This window comes from Acanthopagrus latus, chromosome 23 (genome assembly GCF_904848185.1).
Source record: "Acanthopagrus latus isolate v.2019 chromosome 23, fAcaLat1.1, whole genome shotgun sequence".
Lineage (NCBI taxonomy): Eukaryota > Metazoa > Chordata > Actinopteri > Spariformes > Sparidae > Acanthopagrus > Acanthopagrus latus.
Window position 1 is genome coordinate 6,835,619 of NC_051061.1, and position 27,945 is coordinate 6,863,563.

Sequence of the window (27,945 nt, forward strand, 5' to 3'; positions counted from 1 at the left end):
TACGTTTTTGTACATCTTTATTGGAAATGCAATGAAAATAAAAATTCATTTTTTAATTTTATTTTTTAAGAGAAGACATGTTTGACAGCTCATCTTTGTCAGAAGAAGACTGATTCACTGACACATTAAGTGACATAAGTTAGTTTGCTTATACATGTGACATGCAATAAATAATAGCTCACTACGGTCTGACCTAACATACAGTTGCTTCCATCTGCACGTTACCTTACACAGCGTGACATCAGCACTTTTGAAATGCACAAAGGCTAGTGAAAAGAGTGTACTATCAATTGGTTATACAAAAATAGAACCAGGTAGCTTTTCATACTTGAAAAGTAAAAGGACAGACAGACAGACGAACGGCAAACACAACTGTGTACTTCTTTTTTGTGCATCCATCCTCCTTGAAATACAGGACTGCATCTAAGCGGCAGGCGTTAACTCTCTCGCTTTGTTTTTATTCCTTTTGTGACGGAAATAAACCTCTTCAACAAACCACAGGACAGGGCTTTGTGCATGTGTGGCACAAACTGACAGGGCATGCGTTGGGCTCTGTGAGAATACTGAAAAAGGAAAAAAAAAAAAAAAAAAAAAGAGCAGTATCTTTACAAAACATCGTTGGTAAGAAAGAGGAGTGGCTGAAACGGCCCCCCCCTGCCCCCCGAGCAGTGATCTGGGAGTGAGAGACCGGTGTCTGGCTGGAAAGCACTGAGGATGGCTGGAATAAAAGTAGCTGCATGGAAGTAGTATTGTGGACTGTTAACGTTTCGCTTCAGCTGCTGTCTCACCATCTGTCTCCAGCTTCTGGTAAACCGCTTCTGGCCCCACGAATGAAACCTGCCACTGAGATCCATTTAGTCCCCTGGATTGCAATGGATGATCTGAGCCCATTGCGGGGGGCCCTCGGGCTTCCTATCACACCTAATAAATGAGCCACAATGATAAAATTACCACTCATTTTTGTATTGAAAGGCAGAGGATGTCTTCATCGAACTCAGTAGGAAATGAGTTTATGTAAACATGTGGAAATATCTCACATACACGACTATTTACACGTACAAAATGAGTGGCAAGTCTAATTATGGTTGTTGTGATCTCCATTCAGTATCCCTTAAAGAAGCCTTCAGCCACTGTGGCCTCTTTGAAAGTCACCGTCAAAGAGTTGATCGTCACGTTCGTCACAATCACCTTCCTAGCATGCTCTGCTGCAGCGGGAGCAGCCTGACTGACCAACCGATTGTCACCCTCTGCTTCCTCCTTCCCCGCCGGTGCAGCGGAGCAGACGGTGGCGTCGACCGCCATCTCGCCGCTCCCCTGAACGCACACTATCACTGAGGTCTGACAGACGCACCTCTCTAATGTGGGACACTCCGTTACCGACTCCGCGCCCTCCTCGCCCGACCTGTACCAATCTGACCCGTCGCCCACTGCGATCGCATCGCCCGCTTCGGCCTCAGGCACCGAGGCGGTGTCCTTTGATTGGTCGCACGCAAATGTCTGGTTCTGTCTCGTTACGGATGTCCCTCCGCCTGTTTTGTCGGTCCACGTCTCCATTGCTCGGTCCAGGTCAGCGTCCACCTTCTCCTCCACCTCCAAGTCCTGTCGCTCCAGCAGGGGTGGGGAGCTGCACTCCGACTGACCTGAGAAAGAGAGAAAGAGAAATGCACGTTGTCTTTAAAAGGTCAAAGTGCAAGACCGGGCTTACTGAGTTTCTCTAAGTGATCAACCTGACAAACCAACCGTATAAGCTGTCTTCACATCTCTCCTCGGTGGTGCATTCAGACTCCTGCTTGTCCTCCTCGCTGGTGGGGTCCCACTCCTCCTCCATGGGCTCCTCCTTCTTCCTCAGTGGACGGAGGGTTTTGTGTGAAGTTCCCTCCGACCTCCGTTTGGACACCCTCTGCCTCCTCTTCCTCCAGGCGGGCCGAAGAGACATGCCGCCCCGCTCGACCTGGTCCACGTCTGTGCTCATGGCACGGGTGAGAGAGAGACGCAGGCGAGGCGGCGGCTTCTCCTTGTGGGCACTGCGGAGGTCCATGGCAAAGAGGTTCTGGCGGGGGGGCAAGGTGAAAGATTAGCTTTGTTCAGGCTGAGACAACAGCTACAAACCTTTGTCTTTGACACAGAAACAACATTTATGGGAAATGTAGTCTTACTCCAGTGATATTCTATAGTTATCTTACTCTAAACAAAAAAAAAGAAAAGAAAAAAGAATGTATCAAGTATTGACTGTAAATCAAAAGCCTAACATAGTTTGGTCACTTCACTTCTGTATTATAATCTGGAAACCAGACAAAAAAAATAGAATATCATAAAATAATAAATAAAAAATAGTGACAGTTATATAAAATAATAATAGTGTTCCTCCTACTAGCCCAGCCTGGGAGTTAACGCCCGGCAAAAGTCTTTAAAACGCGATAACATCGGTGGTGCCAGAGCTCCTTTCATCAAACTGTCTTGAAGAGGGTGTAATCGGAGAGCAACAGCCGTTGTGAAAGTGATAGTAACACTGGAGGAGCAGGAGTGACCTTTTTACAACAGCCCTTGCTCCCAAACGCTGCACTGCATTCTGGTCTATTGAGGCTGTTATTAGTTGAATAATGCCTCTGTGGATCTGGAAGGAGTTTGCAAAGATTTAAGGAAACTGAACCCTGATGAGATCATATTTTTCAGACACCCCGCATTAAAAACTGGACGTGTGGGTTGGAGAGAAGTTGTGGATAATCGAGCATGTAGGGATATTCTAAAGTGGCATTATGGGAAATGAGATTGACCCACACTGGGGACTTAAAGTCAGGATATCTCGGCCTCTGCTGCTGCAGTTTGACTACTACTGCTGCCATCTGTCTATTATGAATCCCTCAATTTTACATAGGAGCACTACTGAGTTGATGGCCCTTCAGTGCTTCACACACAAAGTAAAACAACAAAGACCGGTGAGACAAGAAGAAAGGTAAGTGTCGCTACCCGCAGGACGAGCCTCCTGGGTCTGAGTCCTTTCCTGCGATAAGCCAGAGCTCTGATCTTCTCCTGACTGGGAGAGAGGTAGGGAAAGGAGGGGTGGGAGAGGACAGAGACAAAGTGACACAGGGAAACAGACTGTGAGCGAGAGAACAAAAAGAAAACTGGGAGGAAAAAAAAGTGCCTTGCAAGCATAAAAAGGAGCTTTCTATGATTACTCACTTCTCTTCGTAGGCCAGGACCAGGCGCGGGTCCAAAATATTGTCCTCTGGTTCCCAAGTACTGTACCTGCCAACACACACAGGGGATAACAAAATAATTCTATCTCTCTATCCCTGTCTCTATCTATCCTCACAATCCTGTCCAGGTATCAATGAGCATATTTTAAAAAGGCTACTGAGTGTATATTGAGGGGATGAGGTCACTGGATGATGACTCAAGGCTTACTCACTTTGGGGACCATCCCTGCCACTTCAGTAGATACTCCACATTACCCTGAGGACAGACAGACGGGAGGGGGCAGTTAGAGGAGATACAGCACACAGCCGGACACATTCACAAACCCTGCGTCTCAGATCCGATCCAGCGCGCCGCGGGAAACAAGCTGCTCCGAGCGGCGGAGGAAGGAAAAAAAAAAGGACGACTGTCGCTTTAACGCGTGGAGGGAGCGAGGAGGGGCGGGTCATGGACATTTCTCTCCCCTTTTCAAACGGCGTTTTTCTGTGGGATGACGTCAATGACAGCGGGGCTGGGTGGCCTCCAAACACCAGCTTCTCTCCGGAGCCGCGGTGACGCGACCGCACATGGCCACGCGAGCCGGCCTCGAACCACGCACGGGCCCGGATAGGTGGGGCATGAGCATGTAAACAACGTGGCGTTGCGCAACGCTCGCTCAGCGCGCCTGACACAGTCCCCACTGTGCCAGAGACTACTGGAACACTCACCTGGCGCGGAGCGGAGCGGAGCCGCTTGTCGCTCACACGCTCTCACCATTTGACCACATCGCGCTAAACTTCACCACGAGCTCCCCCGCGGCGAAAAAAACCAGGGGACGACGCTCGCCATTTGTCCGCGTTTAGAGAACGTACACTATGTTCACATGCTGCGCCAGATACGCACTTCGCGCACTGTGTGGAGATGATCCGTCGGTCCCACGTCTCACTCCACTGTAAACTCAGCTGCTCACCGTTACGCAGCAGTTCCCCACAGGAGCCGCCGCTCGGCTCGCTGGCGCTACTTAAATCAAGTGCGCAGCTCCCCGGTCCTGACCGTGCACACACACATACGCACACCCCCTTTAACAGTTTACTACAGCTGCGTAGGCTCCTTCAAAACACGCTCGTGCTGCAGCATCTCGGCTGCATCTGCACGGCGCGGGCACAGGATGTGACTCAACAATGTTAAAAACTTTGGCGCAGTTAATTCAAAGCATAGATTGCTCGAGCATCTCATTTGCGTAAGTAGTTGAGAAACTGCGTAGCTTAGTTTCGCTGCGCATGAGGACGGCGGGCGATGCTGCACTGGACACAGCGCACCGCGAGGGACCGAAAAAAACAAAAAAACAAAACACACACACACACACGGGGGGGACAAGTTTGTGCGTAAGTTAGACGGAGTGCAGGTGCCCCTCTCTTACCTTTCGCACTCTCTTCTTCGTTATTGACTCGACTGCAAACACTTGGTCTCCAATCGATGACAGCTCCATCGCTGCGCGCTCCTCCACACGCTCCGAGCAGGACACAAACTGGATCCGCGCTGCTGTTGTTGCCGAAGAGCCGAAATGAAACTAGTAGGTGAGGACGAGGGGGGGAAACCCTCGGAGGTGTCGCTGCAGCCGCTCGCTCCCGCTCCGGAACTCTTTGTTTTGAGCGCCGAGCCTCCGCACTTCCCTCTCGCCAAACTCCAGCTGCCTGCCTCCCTCACTTTTTAAATCTGCGACACATCAACACAGGACAACGCGCTGCTTTAAGCCGGGCGCGCCCCCTTTCCATTGCGTAGGGCCGAGCCCCCAATGTGCGTGCCCGCGCTCTCGGGGCCGCGCACGCAAATTGGAGCAGAGTGCAGGAGAGGGACAGCGGAGGAGGGAGGAGGGGTCAGAGAGGCAAGGTTACATGAGACTGAAGTCAGAGGAGTAAACACTGAGGCACAGCGAGGGACGGCGCCGAAATCCCTCCATTTAAATCACAATTAATGGTTGAATCAAAGTGTGATCCCCTCACTTATATTTGCTATGTAGGATTGGCAGCTCAGTATTTGATGAATTGGGGTTTGAGACTGAGCGATCAGCTGTATATTCCCAGGAAGTCACATTTTATTGCTTTAGAGACACACTAGGTAGTTTTGGGAAGGAAATTCAAACTCAGGAATTTAATGTTTAATTGCTGAGCTGTTCTCAGTCGAAAATAAGGTCCACAGAACACTGCTCATGGCGGAGTCCGCCAAATGTAAACAACGTAAAACAGCATTAAACTTGTTGTCCTTTCGGGGTACCTCAGTACCTCAGTTGGGAGAGCATGCTTCCCTTGTCCAACCTGTAGCCCTTTGCCTCATGCCACGCCCCCCCATCACATGTTCAGTCATCTCAAACTGTCCTATACTTGAATTTATTTTCCTTTAAGGTCGGTTTGTTTATTCTGTTTAGTCAGTCACGAAAACACAGTTTGTTTATTTAGACTGCTTAGGCATGAAAAATCAATGAATGAAGATCTTTACAAATTAAAGTGATTAAAATGTGTTTGCCAAAACTACAGAGTGCACCTTTAACAAAATTCTCAAACAGTTCCACTTATTCTCATTCATGCGGAGAGTTGAGGAGATCAATAAACAGGGTTTAAAGGGTAAATACAAGGTGGATACAGCAGCCTGTTAGCTTAGCTTAGCATAAAGTCAGCAAGACAAACTAGCCTATATCTGTCAAATGGTAACAAAATAGTCCCTCTAAATGTTGCTATTATTCACATTAACATACTTTATCTGCTTTGTCTAATCTATACAAAAAACAAATCAGTTCAGGATCAGTTGCATCAGTTCCATTGGAGACTTCAGGAAGTTAGCAGGAAACTTCACACACGGCAATTAGTGAGCTTTAGTGATGCTGATGGGCTTTGTTACTCTTGGACAGATAGAGCTAGGCTAGCTGTTTTCTTGTTTCCAGTCTTTATGCTAAGCTAAGCTAAGCTAAGCTACATTCAGCTAAGCTAAGTTAAGATATGATGCTGCTGGTAGTAGCCATAACACTGCACAAAAGTAAATCAGCCTATTTCCCAAAAATGTCGAACTAGTCCTTTAAAACATTAAACAGAACAGCATGCCAGTATGATAAATAGAAATATTGAATATACAAATATGACTACTATGATCGATCCAAAGGCGTTCCTGCTCCTTCACAGGTGACATCAGCCAATCGAGGTTGTGCAGCTGAAACACTGAACTCCAGTGTGAGCTGAGAACAGAGTGTGAGCTCATGGATTTTTATGTAACAGTAGTAAAGGCAGGACAGATCAGAAATCTGCAATTGAGATGAAGGCCTTTCTTCACTCTCTGGTGGAAATGTCCACCCCTCCAGTTGCGTTTGATCCAAATATGGAACTAAACAGCTAAACTCTTGCAGAAAGTCTTTACATCTCCAATGCTAAGCAACACATCTGCAGAGAGGCGAGCTGGTACAGCACAGATGAAGATCTCAGTAATGATAATGACTGCTGATATTCTGCAGCCGACATTTATTTATCACAGAGGACTCTTTTGAATCTCTGTTTGGTCTTGTGATCACAGCCACCGATCACATTCACATACACATTTCTAACTTTTTACCTGAACTTCCACTCGTCCTGCCCCCAGGTGGGACCGGCTCGGGAAGGTAAAATGGCTGCTGTGGAAAAAAGGCCCAGAGCCAATTTCCTATTGTCTTTCATTGAGGCTGGTGTGGATCGGTTTACAGTAAAACTCTCTGTAACTACACACATGAACACACACACACACAGACACAGTCCCTCCACACGGTCCGTGGTCTCTCTGCACCTGGAACACTTGCATCACTTACGGGCATTGGGTGTCATGGCAACAGTTTCTACGGCGACCGCTGAAAAGCTGGGATGATGATGATGAGACAGCAGGAAGAGTTGATGAACAAGTCGGGGCTGACGAGTGATCCACCTCCACTGACCCAACGGTGACCTTTGACCGCTTCGCACGGACATTATGTAAGCAGCCCAACCAACTACTCCTGTAATACCCAACCACATAAGTGGTGTTAAGTCCAGTAAATCAGTTTATAGTGATTACAGGCTTTAAAATAAAAAATCTGTAGGTGTCTGTATCCGTTCTGGTGACATAAGATTTAAATGAAGGCGGCAACAAATGATTATTTTTTATTATCAGTCTAATCTTGCAGAAAAGCAGAAATATATTACATACAAACGTTAAAGAGGCTCTGTGTAACATGTAGCAATTGACGTGTATTAATCCCTTTTTTAGTGGCCAGATGTGAGCGGATTGTAATGTGACGTGGAAAATGAGATCGTCGCTGTCAGTTGCTAATACAAGCCTGTGCATGATATGTTTTAAAGGGACAAAGTGTAGTTCTGAAGAAGAAATTCAGACTCTTGATTTTAATATTTACACTATTAATGAGGTGATAGTGCAAACATTTTTTCCATAGCTGAATAAAAAAGCTGCTCTCAGAGGAAGATAAGGTCCCCAGAAGACTGTTTGAAGCGAGAAAGGTGGCAGGGTCCGCCACATGTAAACAAAGCAAAACAGCATGAAATTATGCCGTCCTTTAAGGCCAGTTTGTTTACTCATTTTATTTGGTCATGATTTTTTTTAGTTTGTTTTGGCAGAAACACATCAGTCAGTGAAGACCTTTCTCTTCTGATATAAATTTCTTTCCCAAAACTACAGAGTGCACCTTTAAGTTGTTGGATGTCTTTGTGAATGACTTCTACGCCAAACAGAATTTTCACAGAGCCTCTTTACAATGTGAGAAACTGCAATCTGAATTTTGCTTAAAAATGGCAAAAATATGGTTTATCAATGAAAAAACAAACAATCTTCTGACACTTCTTTCAGCTTTAATTGAAGTCATCATGCTTCATCTCCACGGATGTGACGTCACTCCTGGAGGCTTTACAGCAGACGTGGTGGGATATTAAATTGTTTGCTGACCTCACCAGTGTTTGCATCTCTTACACGGGCACTCTGGTGAGTCAGCCGCTTCCAGAAAGTAGTTGAAAACAACGAGAGTGAAAATCAATGCAGCAGATTGATTTAACGTCCTCGGTATCGTTTACCCTCTAAAAACTATAAATCCTACATTTCCCACAATACAACTGGACAGTGTCTATCATCAGAACCTCCCTGCCTGGTAGAGACCCAAGTCTTCCACGCTTCACACCTCCAGGTTTGTGACAGCTATCTCTGCTGAGGATTTTCCTACCTCCAGTCTGAACCGATATAACCCTGATGACATCACCATGACGTCATCGGGGTTATTTGCTACAACTTTGCAGGGCTCTCTGTTAGCAGCGCATAGGACATATTGCAAATATTATTTTTAGGTGTAGCTAATCATGGGGAGTATAGTCAACTTCATGTGCAAAATAGGTGGAGTTGTCCTTTAAGTTGCGGAGAGTTGAGCGGTGGCATTAACGTGATCCATCAGTCTGACCAGAGATAACAGTGATCCGTGACGGTGCTCTTATATATTCTGGTAATCTCACGGTGCATTATAGTGTGCTAAACCTTTAAGGCGGTCCTATAGTGAGGGCAGGGGCAGCAGCTTTACCGTATCGGTCTCAAATGTAATGCGGGACGTGTAAAGTGCGCCGTTTCCCGTCAGGAGGAGGCTATCTGCTGCAATTCAGAAAAGAAACAGGGCAATCACATGACTTGTTATCTGCCCGGATACTACTGTGGCGGAGTTGGGAGCCGAGGATGGAGAAAAACAACACGGCAGGACGGATCACAGCGCTCACTCCCACCCACATGTAATGACTCACGTATGAGTCACCAAACGTGACGGTAAAATCAGCGCTACTTCTCTGGAATATCAACAGCGAGGGGGGAAAAAAAATGAGGATAACTTTCAGCCTCATGCCGGGAATCCACGCACTTCTGGTTAAATTCCCTTTGTCCCGGCCTCTCCGCCCCGCGGGGCTCGCACATTATTTGGCTCGACACTTCCAAGCGGCGCTTCTAGGAAAAATGAAACCATTTCAAATCCTGCACTGAAACACGACGCTGCAAAACTTTGTATGAGAGGAGGCTTCAGTCCTGTTAACACGTGTGATCCCCTGACCCGTTTTTTCCCCCCTACCTTTGTGCTACACGCTTATTAACATTCATTTGGTGCCAGTAAGACCCACACGGCGAGCATGTTCGCAGGAAAAACACTGGAGCGGCGGTGGAAAAGTACTCCCAGTGTTCCCACTGATGCTACTTCCACCTCACCGCGGCTCAGAGATGCAGACAGATCACAGGTTTACATGCAAAACACTGGATTACCACCAGCTACAGCAGCATGAACACATGGATGCGTCAGTGGTAATAATCATCCAATAACACAACTCTGTCACTCACGCTCTCTCTCTCTCTCACACACACAATTTAAGGAACAAACAAATGACTTCTCTGCCATAAATTTATCTCTATATATTTTAGCTTATGTGCTGATATCCTACTTATTAATTTCAGTATTCATATGCAATATTTAAATCATGCATTATAAGGACAGCCCTATACTACACATTTTTCATTTAATTTAAATGTGTCCTTACTGATTCAGGTTTAGATATTTCAATTGAAAACTTAGATTTACATACACTTCCCTCTGACTGTTAATGAGGTGGAACCACTGAAATACTTTTTTCCTGCAAACTGGCACTAGCCCTTGTGTATGTTTCAGAAATCAATCAATCAATCAATATATAAACACCCAGATGAAGTGTGAGATCAGAGATCTGTTTTAAGGTTATAAGAAGTTAAACATTTAAAGGGCAACTCCATCAGTTCCTCACGTTAAAGTGTGTTTACAGCTCTTAGAAGTACTACTGCATGTGCAAAAAGAAAAGTAGTTAAAGGCCTTTCATGGCTCCAGAGGAAGCTATTTGTAATCTAATAAACTGCCTTCGGTGATGTCACGCAGTGTTTCAGTGTTTTGCATTGTGGGTAATGCAGGCTGTAACAGTTTGAGTCCTTATAGAACGTTTATAAACAAACGATCGAAATCAATACAGAAGAATCAGGGATATCACTTTTTTTTAAATTACGTGCATTCTTCTTTTTCAAAACTTGGTGCCTACATTACCCACAATGCAATCTAGCTCCTGAGTGACATCACTGGAGGCAGTTTTTTCACATATGTTACTGTACTCCACAGGAGCTACAAACACACTTTGTGATAAATTGTTGGTTACCATCAACACTGATGGTTGATGTTGTTCTCCCCTCTGTCTCGGCCCCCTAGTGGCGAGGAAGCCCTCGGCATGTTGCTATAGTCCCACTGCCTTAATCCAGCTGCTTTCCTACTTTTACTCTAAATGTATCAAGGACCAGAGTACCAGTGCTTCTTCCACCTCTTGTCAGGACGGAAAATATAATCATGCAAATGCTTCCTGCTCCATTTTCACCATACTAAAATGAGTAATCACTGCTGAATATTATTGGTTATTGGAATCTGAATATGTTGCACAAAATTCATTATGGGGCATAGTTATCCACTCATTTTGTTACTCAGATGTTTCGAGTTTGGTTTCTTTCCAAAGTTTAGCAGGCTGCAACTTGAAAACTCAAAATGGAACCGAAACAAAAACCAGTGCAACCAAAAGTGAAAATAGTAAGAAAGACTCAAAATAAAACCAAAGCCAACAAACATATAAACAAACATGGAAGTTCACAGTACATTATTTTTTATTAGCATTCATTAATATTAAAATTGAGATTTCGGCACTGGTAAACCCAGATTACCAAGAGAGGAGCCAGACATTTGCCTTCTTTGTTTGCACTCATTATATTCAGAAAGTAAAAGCAGTCTGCAGCTTTATCCAATAAATCAACACTAATGTAAAACACCTGGCTAATCATTGAGACACGTGACGGTGTTATTATTAATACTTAGACCATTAGTTTATGGATAAACTGTGTGAAAATAAGTTTGTTTTTTAAAATACACATTTATTAGTCTAGACAGCTTCTGTGTCCAAATCACCCTCCTCCAGCTGATCTCAGGATTTTCAGGATTGCGGATGCAGATAAACAGAACAGACAGGGGATTCATCTGATCCAAGAGCAGCTGACCGGAGCTCCCATTAACCTTTTCGGGTTACTGCAGCTGTTTCTTATGGGGTTCAACTTCTCAGTGTGCTCCTCTTGCACTCAGAACCTTTCCTGTGGCAACAACAGACTTTAAAGCAAATAACACGCAGTGTTTATGAATGCTGCGCTAAGCTTTAATGGAAAAGTTTGACATTTTGGTAAATATGCTAATAAAATTAACAGTGAACAGTGGAACTTCAGTATACACAATACAGAACACCTTAAAAAGTCCTGTTAGGAATTTTTTTTTTCTTTTTCAATTTTTCATTTTTTTTCTTTTGTATGTATGTATGTGTGACACCCCTCGGTTTTTACAGTAGAGTTCCCCTTCTGCTGCACATCTGCAAATTTTTGGATTTTAAAATCGTTTTTGCCCTCTTAGAACCATTATCAAACTGTAACTTTACAGGGAACGGTACAGTCTCTGTTCCATCTGTGAGGAGGTACTTACAGTCTGAGCTCTTGCATATTTGAAAAATCAAATCTGACTCCACACTTTCAAGTCATAGACTTTGATAACTCCACAGTGTCTCCAATGAGCCGTCACCGCTGGGGACAGGTGACTCGGGTGTGTCCCGGCATGTGGCAGATGCCGCAGGTACGGGCTTTCTTAGCAGCTGGGGGTTTGTTCGCCGTGGCGTCACCCGTGATCTTCCTTCCTTTCTTCCATCCATCTCTACCGCCATTAAATCCACCACCAAAACCACCTGAAATGGGGAACAGAGGTTGAACACAGGATGAGGCATTAGAAGCCACTGGATAAAAAGCACCAAAGATTTTTCTGCGTGCACTGGGACTGACAGGTCTGTGTCAGCCTGGTAAGTGGATGCCTCAAGGTCTCAGTGGGAGTGTTTGTTTATGAGTCGTGACAGCTTTTCTTTATTATTAAGTATGGAGGTGAGAAGGATCTGTCTCTCTCAACAGTGTTTGATTCGAGAGTGTACATCGGTTCTGCTTTATGTGCTTGTATCAAAATGCATTTAAAAAAAACATGGTTATAAAATGCATATAGAGAGCATCAGCTGCCTGATGAATGCAGCCAGGCACTGTGAATGTATGACCGGGTGTTTCCCCTAAATGTAAATCAGGACCCGCTTGTGCTGCAAGGGAAATTTCAGATAAGGTAAACGGTAGCCAGTAAGTACCAGAAAAGTACTACAAACCAAAACCAAAACAATTTGATGAGGGATTTTCTCAAAGTTCCCTCTTGGTCAAAATAACCTTAGGAGATGTACCAATACCAAAACTCTTTATGCAACCAGTGTGTTTCAGCGATCTATTTTTGATACAGTCAGAATGGGTAGCCCAGTTTCAACTCAGTGTAGCTGCTAAACCTTTTAAGTAATAAAATATAACATCTCACTTAATACGACTAAGCTGCCAAGGAGGTTATGTTTTCACCTGTGTCTGTTTGTTTGTCAGCACGATTACACAAATCCTCCAGAATGGATTTCCATGAAACTTGGATGGATGAAGGCTCTCAGCCCAGAACAGACCACATGAACTTGTGGTGTGGATCCAGATAAAGGGGCAGATTGAGCAACATTTGCAACATTTTCACTGATTTCTCAGGGAATAATTCATGGATCTTTGGTACAATATGTAAGAGGAATAGTTGAAAACATTAAAAAAAATCAAAATAATTATCAACAGAATCTGTAAAACAAGTGTTGGTGTTATTTCAAAGACGTCTATGCATTGCATTGCAGAGATGGCTACTGAAGATAGCAAGCTAACCAGCTAGCCACAGCCCGTCATATAGTGCTCGAAGTCCAAGCAGAGTCAGCTAATAGTGCTGCTAGCTACATTGCTAACAACTTGATTCCACTGGGCCCGTCTCTGTTACCTGGTGTGTGCGGATGCTTTGTTCTGTCCTCTTTGCATCTTTTTATATCCCTACAAAAGCATTTCAGACGCGGAGCGTCACGTCTGTCTGATATTGCCGACCTGTTGATTTTTGCGCTTCTTTTGTGGTTGAGAAGGCTACGTAGATAATTCGTTGAGTTATTTGTCTGTCTTAAGTGTGTTCATTGTTAATATTTCCAACTTTGTTGCGCTTGAGAGCCCAAGTTGGCACTAGATGTTTCATTTTAAAATGGACGGACGCACTATGCCTTTCCGCTAACTGGCTAGATCTGCTTTGTGCAGGTTGACACAGCTGTGGTCTGCTTCCGTCAAAAATAGTACAAAATACATTTTCTTGAATGTTTGTGATGAGCACTGGCGACCATATCCTGGCCTTGACAGGCCTGGTGGAAACTGGGGGCGACAGAGCAAATTAGCTAACAGCAGCTACTAGACAAAACAGCAGTTCATGGTTACTCTGGTGATACACCGCCTCCCTTGGAGTATGAATTCAGCAGGTGGCCAATTCTTAAATATTACACCTTATATGCAAAGAATCGGTGTATTTAGGTGGCTGGTATTAATGAATACAATTTGTTAAGAAGTTATGGGTGGTTTAAAAATTTGAGTGATACAGGGCTATGAAGTTTGATATTGGATAAGACTTGACCGAGTACTGAAGAGTGTTAAATTGCGAAAAGCTGGTGATGTTGGGAGGATCAGCTACGAGATCTGGAAATTCATCCCATGAATATGTTTGCCAAACTTTGTGGCAGTCTATCTTACACCTGCTGAGATGTTTCAGTCTGGATCAAAGTGGTGGATCAACTCACTGAACTACAATTCGTGGGCTTTATGGCTGTAAACCTTTTAATCAGTTGATATTCATTCCAAGCCTCAGGGTAATAACAAGTAGTACAATTATAAAGCAGTGTGAGGTTTTAATTATTGTGTGTGTGTGTGTGTGTGTGTGTGTGTGTGTGTGTGTGTGTGTGTGTTAGCCCTGCCTGATGGAGGTGCGTTCTCATCGGCCCATTGAAAGAAGCCACACTGCTGGTCTCTGGGCTTCCCGCAGGTGTGGAACATCCGTCCCTTGTTCGGGCCGTCTTTCTGCACCGTGCGCATCACTGCCGTCTCATTACAGTTGCACATCGACTGGCCTGGATGTTCCCCCACGCCCCCTTGCTGCCCTATGCCTGCTGCAGGGGTGTTCCTGAAACCCAAAGATGGCCTAGGGGGCTGTGGGTTCTGCGGTGCCCCCTGCTGACTTGGCTCGTCCGCCCACAGAAAGAAGTTGCAGCTGCCAGCGCCGCACTTGTAGAACTGGCGACCTTGATTGGGACCGTCTTTTCGCACGGTCAGGAGGAGCGCATCTTGACCGCAGTTGCACACGATGACATCACTGTTAGCGTCTGCAATGACACCGCCGCCACCTGGAGAAGGTGGAGGTCGCGGTTGTGTAGTCCAGGAGGGTTCAGCAGGAAGGGAAGGTCGGGGATTTGAACTTGGGGCTCTGGGTGGATTTGGTCTGGGGGGCAAAGGTGCTGGTGGACGACGGTTGTCTCCTCTTCCTCCTCCTCCTCCTCGGAGGTATTTCAGGTCTAGCACCTCTCTGAGTGTCTCATCACATCCACCGATGCAGCCAACAAACTCTAAAGGCATCATGGGGGGGAGGCTGCCCCTGCGGAACTTGAACTTCAACCTGTAGTATGTAGGACACACAGGAAAAGAATGTTAAAGAAGTCAACCTCCGTGTGTGAAGGAGCTGAAACAATAACAGACCAAACCTGTCTACTTGAAACTGCAAAAAACAGATGCCAGCTTGTCAAAATCAAATTTTCAATATCAATACACATGTTGTATTGACTTCAAGGTATCTACATGATCATAATATTTAGATATTTCTGCCTCAAGTGAGAAGCAGTGGTTGGTCTTTTCTATTTTTTTGTTTCTATTGCTGTCAAATTAACTGTAATGTGTTACATATTTTGTCTTCTAATTTTGTATAACTGTAGTGTAACTTCACTGAGATAAATGAAAACTGATCCAAACAACACCCCGCACAGGTCATGCCAGTTCATCACGGGGCTCACAAATAGGAGACAAACAACCATTCACACTCACATTCACACCTCAGAGTGTCACCGATTAACCTGCATGTCTCTGGACTGTGGGAGGAAGCTTGAGTATTCAGAGGAAACCCATGCAGACACAGGGAGAACATGCAAACTGCACACATTGAAATTGTAATATACCCTCATTTTTCACCCACAGAACATGCAGTAATGTCTGCATGTACTGTGTAAAAGAAGCTTGTAGGAACCTGCTTTGGAATGATACTGCTAGCAGTTTGTTTGCACACATCCAGTGTTAACAGTGTGTGAAGTTATCCAACAAGCTCAAACTGCTGGGCGAGACCTGATTAAAAAAACAGCGATATTGTTTTACAGTAAGTGCTGTAGTTCAACTTTTAGCTCTGTACCAGATTGGTTGCTATGGTAACAGATGCTGGTGTGGAGCACTTTGGCTCAATGCGAGCAAGCGTGCCCTATATTTGGACTGCGCTGAGGCACGTGCTCAAGGGGTTAACGCCCACTTGTGTAAACAAGAATTTGGACAAGTTTCTTGCACTGCTGAGGCCACTGAGAGCCTCATCTGGGTTTGCTGATGTGTTTGCACAGCACATAGACAGCCCACATACACTTCTTCTTAAGCATGGCAAAAAACTTAGAGTTGAAGTGACCACTGATAACAAAATGTTTTCAAAGTCTGATACATGTAGTTGGTTTGGTTCTGAAAGAAACTTTCAAATAACCGAAGAATCTCTATCACACAGTATTTATAACACAGTGCACAATAAAAAGAAAGCCAGGGCAGAAACATTCAATCCAATAACCATAAATTCTGATTTATTTCCTGATCAGGTTAAACATGACAACCAGGGACTGAAAAAGGAGCGTTTATTGGCAGTGATGGTCAACTATTCAGGACTATAATATTTAGATGTCCTGCTTTTATCTAATTGAATTCCTTCTCTTCAAAATGTTCTCAAGAGGCACTCTAACAAACAGACTGTCGGCTGCTGTCTTTCACTTTGTTATTTTATCTATTTGTTTATTTAACAGGGACCAAGCAGGTACACATTGTTACATAAAGACAAGCAAATCAGTGGATGTATGGCATCTAGCTGAGGCTCATTTGCAGCCTGAGGCTTTTACATCTAGGTTATTACAGTTAAAAAAACAAAAAAAACCCACTGTGATTAACACAGATTAAACAAGAATTATCACCTCACAGTTTTATGCCTCCGCCAACCTGTCAAGTTGCAGTTTACTTCCATGTCTGTTCAGACTCATAATATATGTTGTGAAGGCTTTGAAGGAATTATATGATGATGTTTTTTTCTAACAGAAATGGAAGTTACCACTATATTGACATGTATTATTATAGTGAGATACATGTTGTCTTCACTTAGAGTGAATCTTTATAGAGGAGTGCGGAGGACTGGTAGAGAGCTTCATCATGCTGTGCATCGATAATCGCCTGAAGCCCAATTACAGCGAAACTGATTCATCAAACTCCTTGTAAGTGATCATATGCTTGGCCGATTCTGATAAAACATGAAGAAGCTACAAATTGTAAAATGAAAAAGCCTCCCACACATGATCAACCTGGCAGCTCATTAGATTGAAACAATAACCAGTTTCAAGGTTGGCACCCAAAATGAGTGTCATCCAATCAGTAACCAACCAAATGTGAAATATGGTCACAATCTCCCCTTCTGTTCCCAAGAAGAGGCCTTGAATACTGGCCAGAAAAGTGCTTCATGACCTCACAGTGAAGCTGACCTTCGACATTTTGGATATAATACGTCATCACTTAGTCACCTTTTATACATTTTATGTGAGATTTTGTCCTAATTAGCACATGAATTGAGTTATGGCAAAAAAATAAGGCTTGGAAGGTTATAATATAATGAGTTCATCCTTGTGTCCAGGTTGGCAGTTGTGCCAGATTAATAGAAAATCCCTCCAGGCATTCACTGATCATTCATCACTTTCACAAGAATGTGGCAGACAGACCGACAGTCAACCTGAAAACTGCCTCAGGCTACGACTGTCACCGCTACGGGGGCATAGAATTAGTGTGAATGCTGTGGAGTCTACACCTATCTATCTGCTCTGTGAGACTGCACTTTGGCAGAGCTCAATGCTAATGTGCTCACATTGCTAACACGCAGATGTTAAGCAGGTATAATCACTACCATGTTCACTTAGTTTAGCATGTTAGCATGGTAAAATCTTCTAATTGGGAGAGTTATTTTGTCAAATTTTAGATATTTCCATCACAGTCACAGAACACATTACACAGCTGTTTTCACAGGTTGAGGAGAACTTCTGATGAGTGAACTGAACTTCATGCGTAGTATTGGTGAAGTATCCAGATTACTTTGAGATGAAAAATCTCTGAAAAATGCGAGGTGAAGAGTCTTAACTTCCCTTGATCATGAATGGTTGTGTGTCCTGTGTTTGATATAAAGTGTCCAGCTGTGGGAAATTAAATTAAACATTTACACTTACATGTGAACAGGGTGCGGCTGACAGGTAGAGCAGACGCTGTTGTCTCTGCTGACCTCCAGCGCCGTGTCAGGGAACCACACTGCTGTCTTACAGTCTGGGAAGCCCACGCAGGACAGGTACTTACTACAGGGGGACAGACACATGGTGGAGAGGACAGAAGAAGCTGTGTTGGTTGTGGATGGGTGTGTAAGAATGAAACACGAGTGAGACAGATAAGGTAGAAGGATGCTGTTTGGACAGCACCAAAATGGAAACACTACCAAAGTAGAAAAATCTAACTTGAAGCTAATGTGCAGTTGGTGTGTAGTTAATGGTAATGTTTTGGAGACAGAAAGCGTCTTTCTGTTCCTGTGATAATACAGGCCTTACCCATTTCCTTCCCTCTTTTTCTTCAACACCATGTCCCGCCCACAATTAGGGCACTTCCTGACTGGCAATGGGATCTCCATATCCTGCTCCTCTTCTTCAGTGATTTCTTGAGCTGCACCCAGATATGGAGACAAGGCTTCATCTAACCTGGGGAGACAAAAGAAAACAACTTCTTATCAGGGTCACCACAACGACCAGCCCGCAGTGTAACTAATCCATCATTGTAAAATATGACATGTGATTCTGCTCATTTGGGTACAGCCATCAAAAATACTACAAAAGTAACTAACTTTTTTGCCTTCCTGGCAGACTCGATGAAGACAGCCTTGTATTTCTGGATGTAATGCTGAAGCACGCTCTGTTTGTCCTTCCTGCCCTCTGATACCAGCTTGAGGTCGGCCTCCAATTCAGCACGCAGGTTTGGTTTGGACATCTCATAGCCCATGGAGTTGTAACCTTAACAAACACATACATATATTTGAATGGCAGGGATAACTGCATGAGGGAGCCTCTCAATATCTGCATGTATTAAAATCTGCTGTATAATGTGGTATGTATACCCTCCACCAGTCCCATGCCGAGCTCCCCAGGGAGAAACCTCTGGTCTGCTGTCAAGCCCACGTACATGCGACTCTTTATAGTCTCGATGTGCTCCGCGTGAGTTGCATCTGTGCCTGTCATATACACAGTTCACACAGAACACACATCATCAGACACCAAACAGTTAGTCCAGAGCTAAACAATTCTATGTTGACTGGACAAAGAGGTCACCAATGGCTTGAACACATGACATGACTTTCAAAGTCCTCAGACCATCGACAGATCGATGACTTAAAAGTGACAGACACGCAAGAAGTGACACAGGAATTACATGATCCAAACAGCTCAAGTTGTGTGTTGTGTGCTGATTTGCAGTAGAAAAAAAAAACAAGAAAAGTAAGAAAAAGAAACTACAGGTAGACAACACTGATTATAATGCGCGAAAAGCCAGGATGATATTTGGCAACGGAATGTGGTGCTGCTGATAGTAATTGATTAATTAAGATTACCAGTTAAGGCTGGGCTGTTTTTTGTTAGCGTAACACCCTGCAGTGCATACTTTGTCCCATTGTTTGTCGAAGTTTGGATAAAATACTGAAATATAAATGACAAGTTTTAAAATGTTATTTTGGGTAAATTCATTGTTCTGTTAATCAAGTAATAAAAAATTATATTTAGATTAATCCTAATAATAATTGCTAGAACAATCAATAAAAAGTTGCTTGTTAGGTGCGGTCCTAGTTGAGTGTCATTCCCAGCTCTTCAAATACCGATACTTTGGACTGCAGAAGTGTTAGTATCACATGATCTGGGGACAAGAATCAACAATTCACTAGCTTCTTCAGGAATTCACAATTTGTTGATTTAATACATATGTTAAACACTTAATCAATTCATGTCAATGTCACAATATACGCTATATTGATGTTGTAAAAGTAAATTTAAGGTTATGCGAGTCCAATTTTCGACTCTTAGTGTTCATAAGCAAGGATTTGTAAGTCGTTGGGATCACACACACAAAAAAAAACACAAAAAAACAAAGTTTCAAATCTGTGTGTGTGTTTACACTTGTACCAATGCCATGCTTCTCCATCAGTGATATTAGGTCAGCTTCAGTGAGCAGCTGCGGAGGACTCGTCTGTCCGTCCACCATCTCAATAGCAGAGGGCTGGAACTGGGAGCCTTGCTCGTACACTGGAATCAGCTGGAACACACACACACGGCAGGGGAACATGGACATATCTCACATGAAGAAACTGTTGAATGTGTTCCAACAAAAACATCAGTATACTATTCGCATTGTCTATTATCAAACAGACTCCACACCTTGGTGTTCCACTTGTCATACGGGTAAACATCCAGGTAGTTCCTTGCAATGATCATGAGTCCCGAGGCGGAGAACTTCTCCTGGGCAATGTCTATGTCTACCACGGTCTCCTGCCCCAAAGCATCCTGGGAAACACAAGCCAGGAAGTGCCTGACGATGAACTCATACAGACGTCCTTCATTGCCCTGGACACAGAAGAAATAGTAAGTCATTACTTCACACTGGACTCACTTATGAATACAAGTTTGTGTGATATGCATAAAATATGATCATCTCTTCAAGTGTTTGTTTGTTGAGCCACTTCATAAATATCTACTTGAAAGTTCACGAAATAAATTTAAAAAGAAATGGGTGCTTAAAATGTGGCTTTAAAAAAAATTGTTTTAAAATCTTGCCTGCATATAGCTTTTGTGACCTTTGAGCTGCTACAGGCAATCTGTAAAACCTTTCAGCCAATAGTTTTCATCTTATTATTAAACAAAAAGACACTTTTGAGAGCATGACAAGGACTGGTTGGCCACAGAAAGACCTGCCAGCAATAATTCACATTTTACCGAAATGTTTGATTAAAAATGGAAAAAGGTGGAAAAGAAAGGAAAAAGGAGGCAAAAATTAAAAATTATGATGGAAAAAACGGACATTTGCACAAACTGAGCTCAGGCACTTGCAGACCTACCTGCAGTGTATTGCTGTACTTGGTAGGGTGTATGGGGGGATGGGCCTGGTCAGATTTCTTGCCTTGCCGGGGGTTCGGACCCCCAGGCTGGTCGAGCACCCGCTGGGCGAACGCCCCCCAGTTGGGGCTCTGTATCTGCTGCTCCACGAGCGGGCCGAGGGCCAGGGTTTGGGGGAAAATGTTTGTCTCTGTACGGGGGTAGCTGATATACCTAAGTGGAAAAAATAAACACAAACACACACTGTCACAAGTGATCTTCACACAAACAAAGCAGAGGGAATGCTTTAGAGAAGTGACATTGCGGGTAAACACGTCTATTAAACGCCTGCCAGATGGTCTCTTTTCATGTATAAAAATAGGCTTGACTTTGAGGTGGTATAACAATCCGGTAAACAAAAACTACATTTGACCGTGTAACTGACACCACAAAGCCACTAATAAGGTGGCTGCAAGCCAGTTATCTGAGTTCAGATGAAACTTCAAAAATACTGTGGGAGGATAAGCTGATGAGGATGTTTAGCATATGGCTGCACCAACTCAATAATTTGCTGTGTGGATCGCAGCATGCATTCACACTACCTAACATGCACTCACCCCTGGGTATAGAGTTTCTCTGCAATTTTCATGGTCTCTTTGGCACTTATCCTTAGCTTGCGAGATGCCAGTTTCTCCAGTTCCTGTTGGTAAAGGTAAAGGTAGGACTGTTCAGAGCTGGAAGGGGATCTCAAAACAAGGACCCAGGACAATGAATAGGACAAAACACTGTCCTGGGAAAACACCTACACACACTTTATACCATAAACAGATGTGTTCTGAGATGCAGCGTGTTTACTTGTGTTTGACTGTTTATTCTTACCACAGTGTCCAAAGGCAGCGGTCTCCACTTGCTCTTGGGTTTGCTGGTTACTGAGGTGATTGTTGCTATGGGATCCTGAAAATGAATGAAAGGATATTCTCTTGTGTACCTCTCTACATGTATGGCTTTTAGCCCAGTTTGTTGAGGTGGATCGACAACACATCCAAATTTACTGCTGTGTCCTCCCGAGGTTACAGCTGCAGGTCAAGGACAGGTTACACATGTTTGGATTTACTTACTAACACACACAGACACAGACACAGACAGTTTGTTTTTTTGCATTTATGTCAAATAAATACACTAATTTGCATGATCAGGACCACCACACCACTCAACCACATCAATATGTTATCAAGACAAATTCACGCTCCTGTTGCTTTGCTGCTGCTGCCTTTCAGTATGAATACATTTTGCACCTGTTATGCAAGAGCTTTGTGCCTCTATTTGACAGCAGTGGTGCTCAGTTTCCTAACAACAGCTGAACTTCTTAGAGATCATGAAGTTCATATGTGCATAATTTCACTTAGTGGTAACAGGATCTGTCAATAAATACAAATATCTAAGACTGACCAGTCCATTCAGCATCATAAGCTGCACATTTTTTAGGCCTTAATTATATACATGATGTCTTTTGGTGAAGAGTGGTGAATGTAAACAAAAACTTACAAGACAATTCTACAGGGAACCTGCAAAGTTAAATCTATCTAAAATTGATTCCCCCCCCCACCACCACCATTTTGGGACAGAAATGTGCTGGGTAGAGAGGAGGGGAACTGTATAGTTTTGTGAGGAACTACTTTGATCCACTAAGTGTAAAATCATTGATTGATTGATGCAGATTTAATGCAGAATTTATGGACAAAAATAAAATATTAAATATGCACAAATGAACATGATAATTTGATGTATTAACACAAATATACATAATACTGTAATTGTTTTTCTTCATTATGAATTATTCAAGAAATCAAGGGCAATAGGGAACTCTTTTTCATCTTGTTGGTTGAGCCCTGGAGTACGGGGACATGGAGCATCTTTTATTGTCAGACCTGAGTTTGGCTCCTGACAGTCACAAGGGTGAAGTGATAATTACATGCTCGTCAGCTATGAGCATCTCGGCGTATAATAAGCCAGAGTGTTTTGCAGTCAAAGATTCAGACGACACCTCCATCCTGTTACCAGTAACTGAGAGCACGCATGGTTTTAAACAAAAACACGCCGAGGCGAGATCAACAAACAAGAGATCACTGAACAACAAAATGTACTCACACTGACAACAAAACCAAAATGTAAGGTGAATTATCAAAAAGTTATTAGTGTGAAGGGTTAGAGCTACATTTTGTTTTTAAAAATGTTTACAACTCTTATCTGTTTATCCAATATACTGTCACTGAAACTTCAATGCTGTGGTAAAAATAAAATAAGGTAATAATTCTTTACTTCTTCAGTGACGTGCGTTTGATGAGGTAAGTAGGTACATGTTGCGTATTCACAAAGTCTGTGATGTTGCAAACCAACATATGAGGTTACAGCAGGGCAGCATGCAGCTGTGAGCATCACTGAAGTTTAAGTAACATTTAAGTGGCATATCACAAGATCAAACCATAACCTGCTAAAGGATAAGGAGGTCAATAAGGCAAAAGAATCACATTGTTACATTTGTGGACATGAACAACAAAACATTACCTAATAAAATCAATAACATGACTGTTTTTTCAAGACTTGTGATAGTCAAGAATATGGACTCTCCATGCACATGTCAACAAGTCATTTGCTGTTCGCTCAACAGTACACACAACATATGAAATCAATCAGGCTTGCCCCATTAACTCTTAGAAAGACAACATCAGCTGACGCATAAGCATACTTAGGCATCTATTACATTAGAGGATCTAAAGAGATTCCTAGGCCTGATTTAATTCATTATATTACTCAGAGAGAGCACATGACATAGCAGAGATACATGTTGACACACACGAATGTGCTCAGCATAAAACTTACACACACAAATAGACACCTACCTCCATGCAGATCTGGTAGAGCACCAGGCAAGCTGTGTGGTTGAAGAGACGGTTTCTCTTCCAGCTGAATTCTACGGTGTCCTCCTCCACCTCGTGCAGCACTGACACAAAGACAGACACACAGAACAGAAGAAACGAAGACGAGCGAGAGTCAGTTTACAACCTCAATACTTGCATCTGCGTTGGATCTGTGTGTCTGTGCAAAGACGAGTTTGTACCTTTGATCTTGTAGAAAGTCTCGGGTATGAAAGCCTGGATGGCTTTGAAGCGCTCCACCACGAAGCCCAGAGTGGGAAACTGACAGCTGCCGTATGAGATCAGCTGATTGGCCAGAGACTCGGGAAAGATTTTCTGCAGGCGAAGCGTCTGGAATCGAGTGAAGGACGCACCTGATGAAGACGAGCACGGTGGAGAGGACAGAGTCATATCAAGAACTTACATGGTTTCCCGTAAAGGTTGTCATGCAGAATTTTTATTGTGATTGTGCCATTATTTGTCACACTTTGTTCATATTATCTGTTGACAACTCCTAACATTAGTGCATCCTGATGTATTCAACACAATTTGAGCATGCTGCTGTACCTATCCGCAGGTCCAGCTCCTGACGCACATCAACAGCATCACTGATGTTAGCATCTGGCGCCATTAGAGTCTCACATGCTCTCCGAATAGAGTTGGGGGTGATCTCAGAAAACTTTGCTCGAAAGACTTGTAAATTGGGCCTCACTACAAAACAAAAGCACACAGAAATACACACATTTTTAGCACAAAAATTGCTATTCTCTGGTTTTAGGAATGGTCATAGAAATGGTTCCACATATTCAATTACAGTATATTCATTTTACTTCTACATGCAAGAATTACATTGTTAAAGGAATAATTAATATGACAGATATGAAGACAAATACCCCTCTAGAACCTGAACGGTAAATATGAAACTAAAGACAGCAGCCTAACCAGTTAGCTTAGCTTACCTCAAAGAACGAAAATTAGGAGAAAACTGCTGCCCTGGCACACACTGCTCAAGAAATTATAACGTGTCATTTTTACTCTTCAGTTTTTGATCAAATTAAACAAACAAGATATAACATTTTAAATACTGAGCTTTAGAGCACTAGTAGGTGGTTCTTTGTTGCAATTTGGCCGAGCCAGGCTTTCCACCTGCTCTAGTCTTTTTGCTAAGCTAAGCTTACCGTATTGCTGTGCAATATATCAACATCAACTTAGATTTTGGATATCACTATATCGTGATATGGCGCAAGTTTCACACTTCCCTGGTTTTAAACACTGGATTACAGTAAAGTGATGTAATTTTCTGAATTCATGAGACTGTTGTTCTAAACATGCCTTTACCCACTTAGTCATTATACCCACGTTACTGGTGATCCTTTATCTCATTTTCAAATTTATTGTGTCAATATTTTAGTACCAACAGTCATTCATGCAACATTGTCTCACTACTGGTATTAAAGTATTTGTTATTTTAAAAAAAGTCGACGTGTTCCTTCACAAAGGAAGCTCACATGCACACTCACTTGCACAAACACAATATTATTATCATACCTGCTTTGCAGACATCTATGATTTCAAAGCCAATGTTTTCTCCCTCTCTGTCGCAGTCAGTCCAGATGACTAAGGCCTGGCACTGCCTCGCCTCCTTCTCCAGTGTCCGCTAGAGAGGCAGAGAGTGAGGGAGTAAGAAAAACCTGTGATCCTTTTTTATTAGCCATTTTATCATGATTTTCTTTTGAATAACAATTGTGCTACTGCCCACTCCAAATAAATAAATGGTGTAGCTTATCCTCGTTTTATAACTGTGGAGTAATTTATTAGTAAGTTATTTTAAGCGAAAAAAGAAATTTGGTTACAAGTGAATCTGTCTCCAAATACTAAAATGATCACAATTAACATACTAGTATCAATCAAACCACACTCTAACATACAAAATGGGGCTACAGACAGAGTGACCGATCCCATAGGTTCATCTAAATACAATGTAAAGAATTATTACTCTGTATTTCTGTGATTTGAGGAGGACAGTGAATAAACATACCTTGATTTGCATCATGTTATCTGGACAATACTTCTCTACCTCAGCATCAAATAACAGCACTGGATTACAACTGTGCCTTTGGAAGGGAATAATACACATAATATTGGTTGTTAAAATACTGTGTGATGCTTCAAAAAACCAAAAAAAGAAACACGTTGCCACTTACCATTTCTGGAATGGTGCTTTGAACTCAAGAGCGAGTAAATGGCCTGATACTGATGTCATTGTTACTGTCACATTCTGGAGCAGGATGAAGACACAATGAAACGAGAAAAATCAGATGCAACATGAAAGACAAAACAACAGACACACATCTGCATCTGAGCGCATCTTATTTTTTCATAGGATTCACTCACCTGACCAAAGAGATGATATTCATACTCATAGATTTTGTTAAACTTCGACATCCCTTCCCTCTAAAATAGAAAAGAAGAAAATCAGTGCTAGAGCAACTGAAGGGAAATAAAAGAATCTAATCCATTCATCATTTCTATTAATATCCTCTGTTTTCAGGGAAAATGGGTCTTTTGAGCTTGGTGGAAGGAGTGTTCTGCCAGGTTATGATAGATCATTTCTAATGTGGATGGTAAATGGTCACACTTCTATTGACGGATGTGTGATCAGTTTATTAATACAGACTAGACGAAATAATCAGTATTCTCTCTTAATTTAATAGCTCCCAAAATTGTTATGTCTTCATATGAATTGATTATTACATAGACAATAACTTTACATATGTTGTGAAGATTGATAAAGATAATGTACCTGTTAGGATGCAACTAACACTTGGATTAACCAGTTTAATCAGCAGATTATTTTCTCAGCTCAGTGTCTGGTCTATAAAATCTACACTACAGTTTCTTAGAGCTTAATTTCACAAACATATCATAGCTCTTATAGTGGACAACAACCACTAGCCATTATTCACATTTAATCAGTGATTATTTGGGGCATTTGTTCCTTTAAACTAATGATGAAACTTTTGAACACTCATTCCCATAGGGTGTTTGGGGGAGCTTGTGACTTCTATCAGTGTAGTGGATTTAGTGTTTAAGATACAGTATGTAAATCTTGGTATAGTATGGTGATCTTGTAGTCAGTGTGGGGTGTGCCACAAATTGGAAAAGCTCACTGACATTGAGGAGACAAACTGCTCCCTGAACTGTCAGTCAACTGACGTGGCAAAAGCAAGTCTCGATCACGAGTTACACGACTATTTGCACTATGTGTAGGACTGTGCCCTGAGATGGTGTGAAGACGTGACTGACCCTGCTGGACCTGCCGTTGGACATGATCTCTGAAATGCCTTTGGCTGCATCGTTCTTCTCGGCGACGCAGAGGACCCTCTTGATTTGAGTCCGGTTGCGGATCATGTCTGCCTGCTGAGAAGTGTCAGAGTTCAGGACACTCTGTGCCGCACAGAAACACCTCCGTTGGAGCCCTAGCCGCTGTAGTCCCGATCGAAGCAAGGCTCTCCCCAGTAGGTACACTACCATGCCTGGCCGCCCTCACATGAAGCAGCCGGTGTCCTCCAGCCAGCGTCACTGGTGCTGTCACGCAACTTTGTTAGCATATTGCTTTGACGTAGCTAGCTAATGTCACGGTATCCACTCCCTAAAACTTTTACAAAGGAGCTGAAAAGTGGTCACCAGTTGACTAAGTTAATTCCCGATACATTATATAGAGAAAATTAACGCTAACATATTAAAAATGTTAATTTAAAGCTGTCATGGGGAACAATATCGAGCTCTACCTGTGAAGCTGTTAGCTCTGTTTACAAATTCCCCGCCCGCCTGTCACATACTGCCGTAATCCAGGTCGCACAACTGTCGCAAAATCATGTAACCAGCAAGACGTTCAAAGAAATGCTTAGATAATAACAACTACCTAAGTACATTTAAATTGACTATTCGTATCACATGTCGTTTTATTAAAATACTACATTCATCGCAACAGTAATTATTATGTAGATAGTTGTGTTGAATTAAAGCGTCAAAGAGAAAATCCACCCTAAATCAGAATTTTCATTTTGCCACATGTCATCTTCAAACTACAGATTGATTAGATGATAATATTCTCCTGAAATAAGGTGTTTAAGCAGTCTAAATTTAAAAAGGTATTCATTATGTTTTTTGTTTGTTTTTTCTATTTTGGACATAGAAATACATTTGAATGCTATTTGGCTAAACACATTATTTAGAATGACTCCATCAAAATTGTATCATGACAGTGTGGAGAGAGCTCTGATGCCATTGTTCAATAAAACAGTTGCATTTATTTTACAAGTCTGGGGTTTCACAAGAATTTAGTGTGCAGAAGAAAAGAGCATGTAATGTAATACTGAGTAGGTAAAACTCTTGAAATAGTGACAATGTTTGCAGACAGGTTTTAGATATTTATATAG

General features: G+C 42.8%; 2 protein-coding genes across 2 annotated transcripts; both read right to left on the reverse strand.

Moving 5' to 3' along the window:
- Positions 1 to 4,947, reverse strand: cbx7a (chromobox homolog 7a). Its single transcript, XM_037089869.1, has 6 exons — positions 4,598 to 4,947; positions 3,413 to 3,456; positions 3,184 to 3,249; positions 2,968 to 3,034; positions 1,741 to 2,050; positions 1 to 1,640 (listed from the first exon to the last, which is right to left on the reverse strand). The coding sequence occupies exons 1-6, from the start codon at positions 4,664 to 4,666 to the stop codon at positions 1,102 to 1,104; spliced, it is 1,095 nt and encodes a 364-aa protein (XP_036945764.1). The 5' UTR covers positions 4,667 to 4,947; the 3' UTR covers positions 1 to 1,101.
- Positions 4,948 to 10,847: 5,900 nt separating this feature from the next.
- Positions 10,848 to 27,369, reverse strand: top3a (DNA topoisomerase III alpha). The gene is made up of 19 exons (XM_037089505.1): positions 26,810 to 27,369; positions 25,898 to 25,957; positions 25,708 to 25,781; positions 25,542 to 25,617; positions 25,052 to 25,160; positions 24,071 to 24,214; positions 23,707 to 23,877; positions 23,489 to 23,589; positions 21,468 to 21,542; positions 21,206 to 21,288; positions 20,612 to 20,822; positions 19,935 to 20,120; positions 19,683 to 19,812; positions 18,629 to 18,742; positions 18,359 to 18,524; positions 18,069 to 18,215; positions 17,700 to 17,822; positions 14,127 to 14,821; positions 10,848 to 11,981 (listed from the first exon to the last, which is right to left on the reverse strand). Exons 1-19 carry the CDS (start codon positions 27,035 to 27,037, stop codon positions 11,818 to 11,820), a joined length of 3,057 nt encoding a protein of 1,018 aa, XP_036945400.1. The 5' UTR covers positions 27,038 to 27,369; the 3' UTR covers positions 10,848 to 11,817.
- Between the last annotated feature and the right edge of the window lie 576 nt (positions 27,370 to 27,945).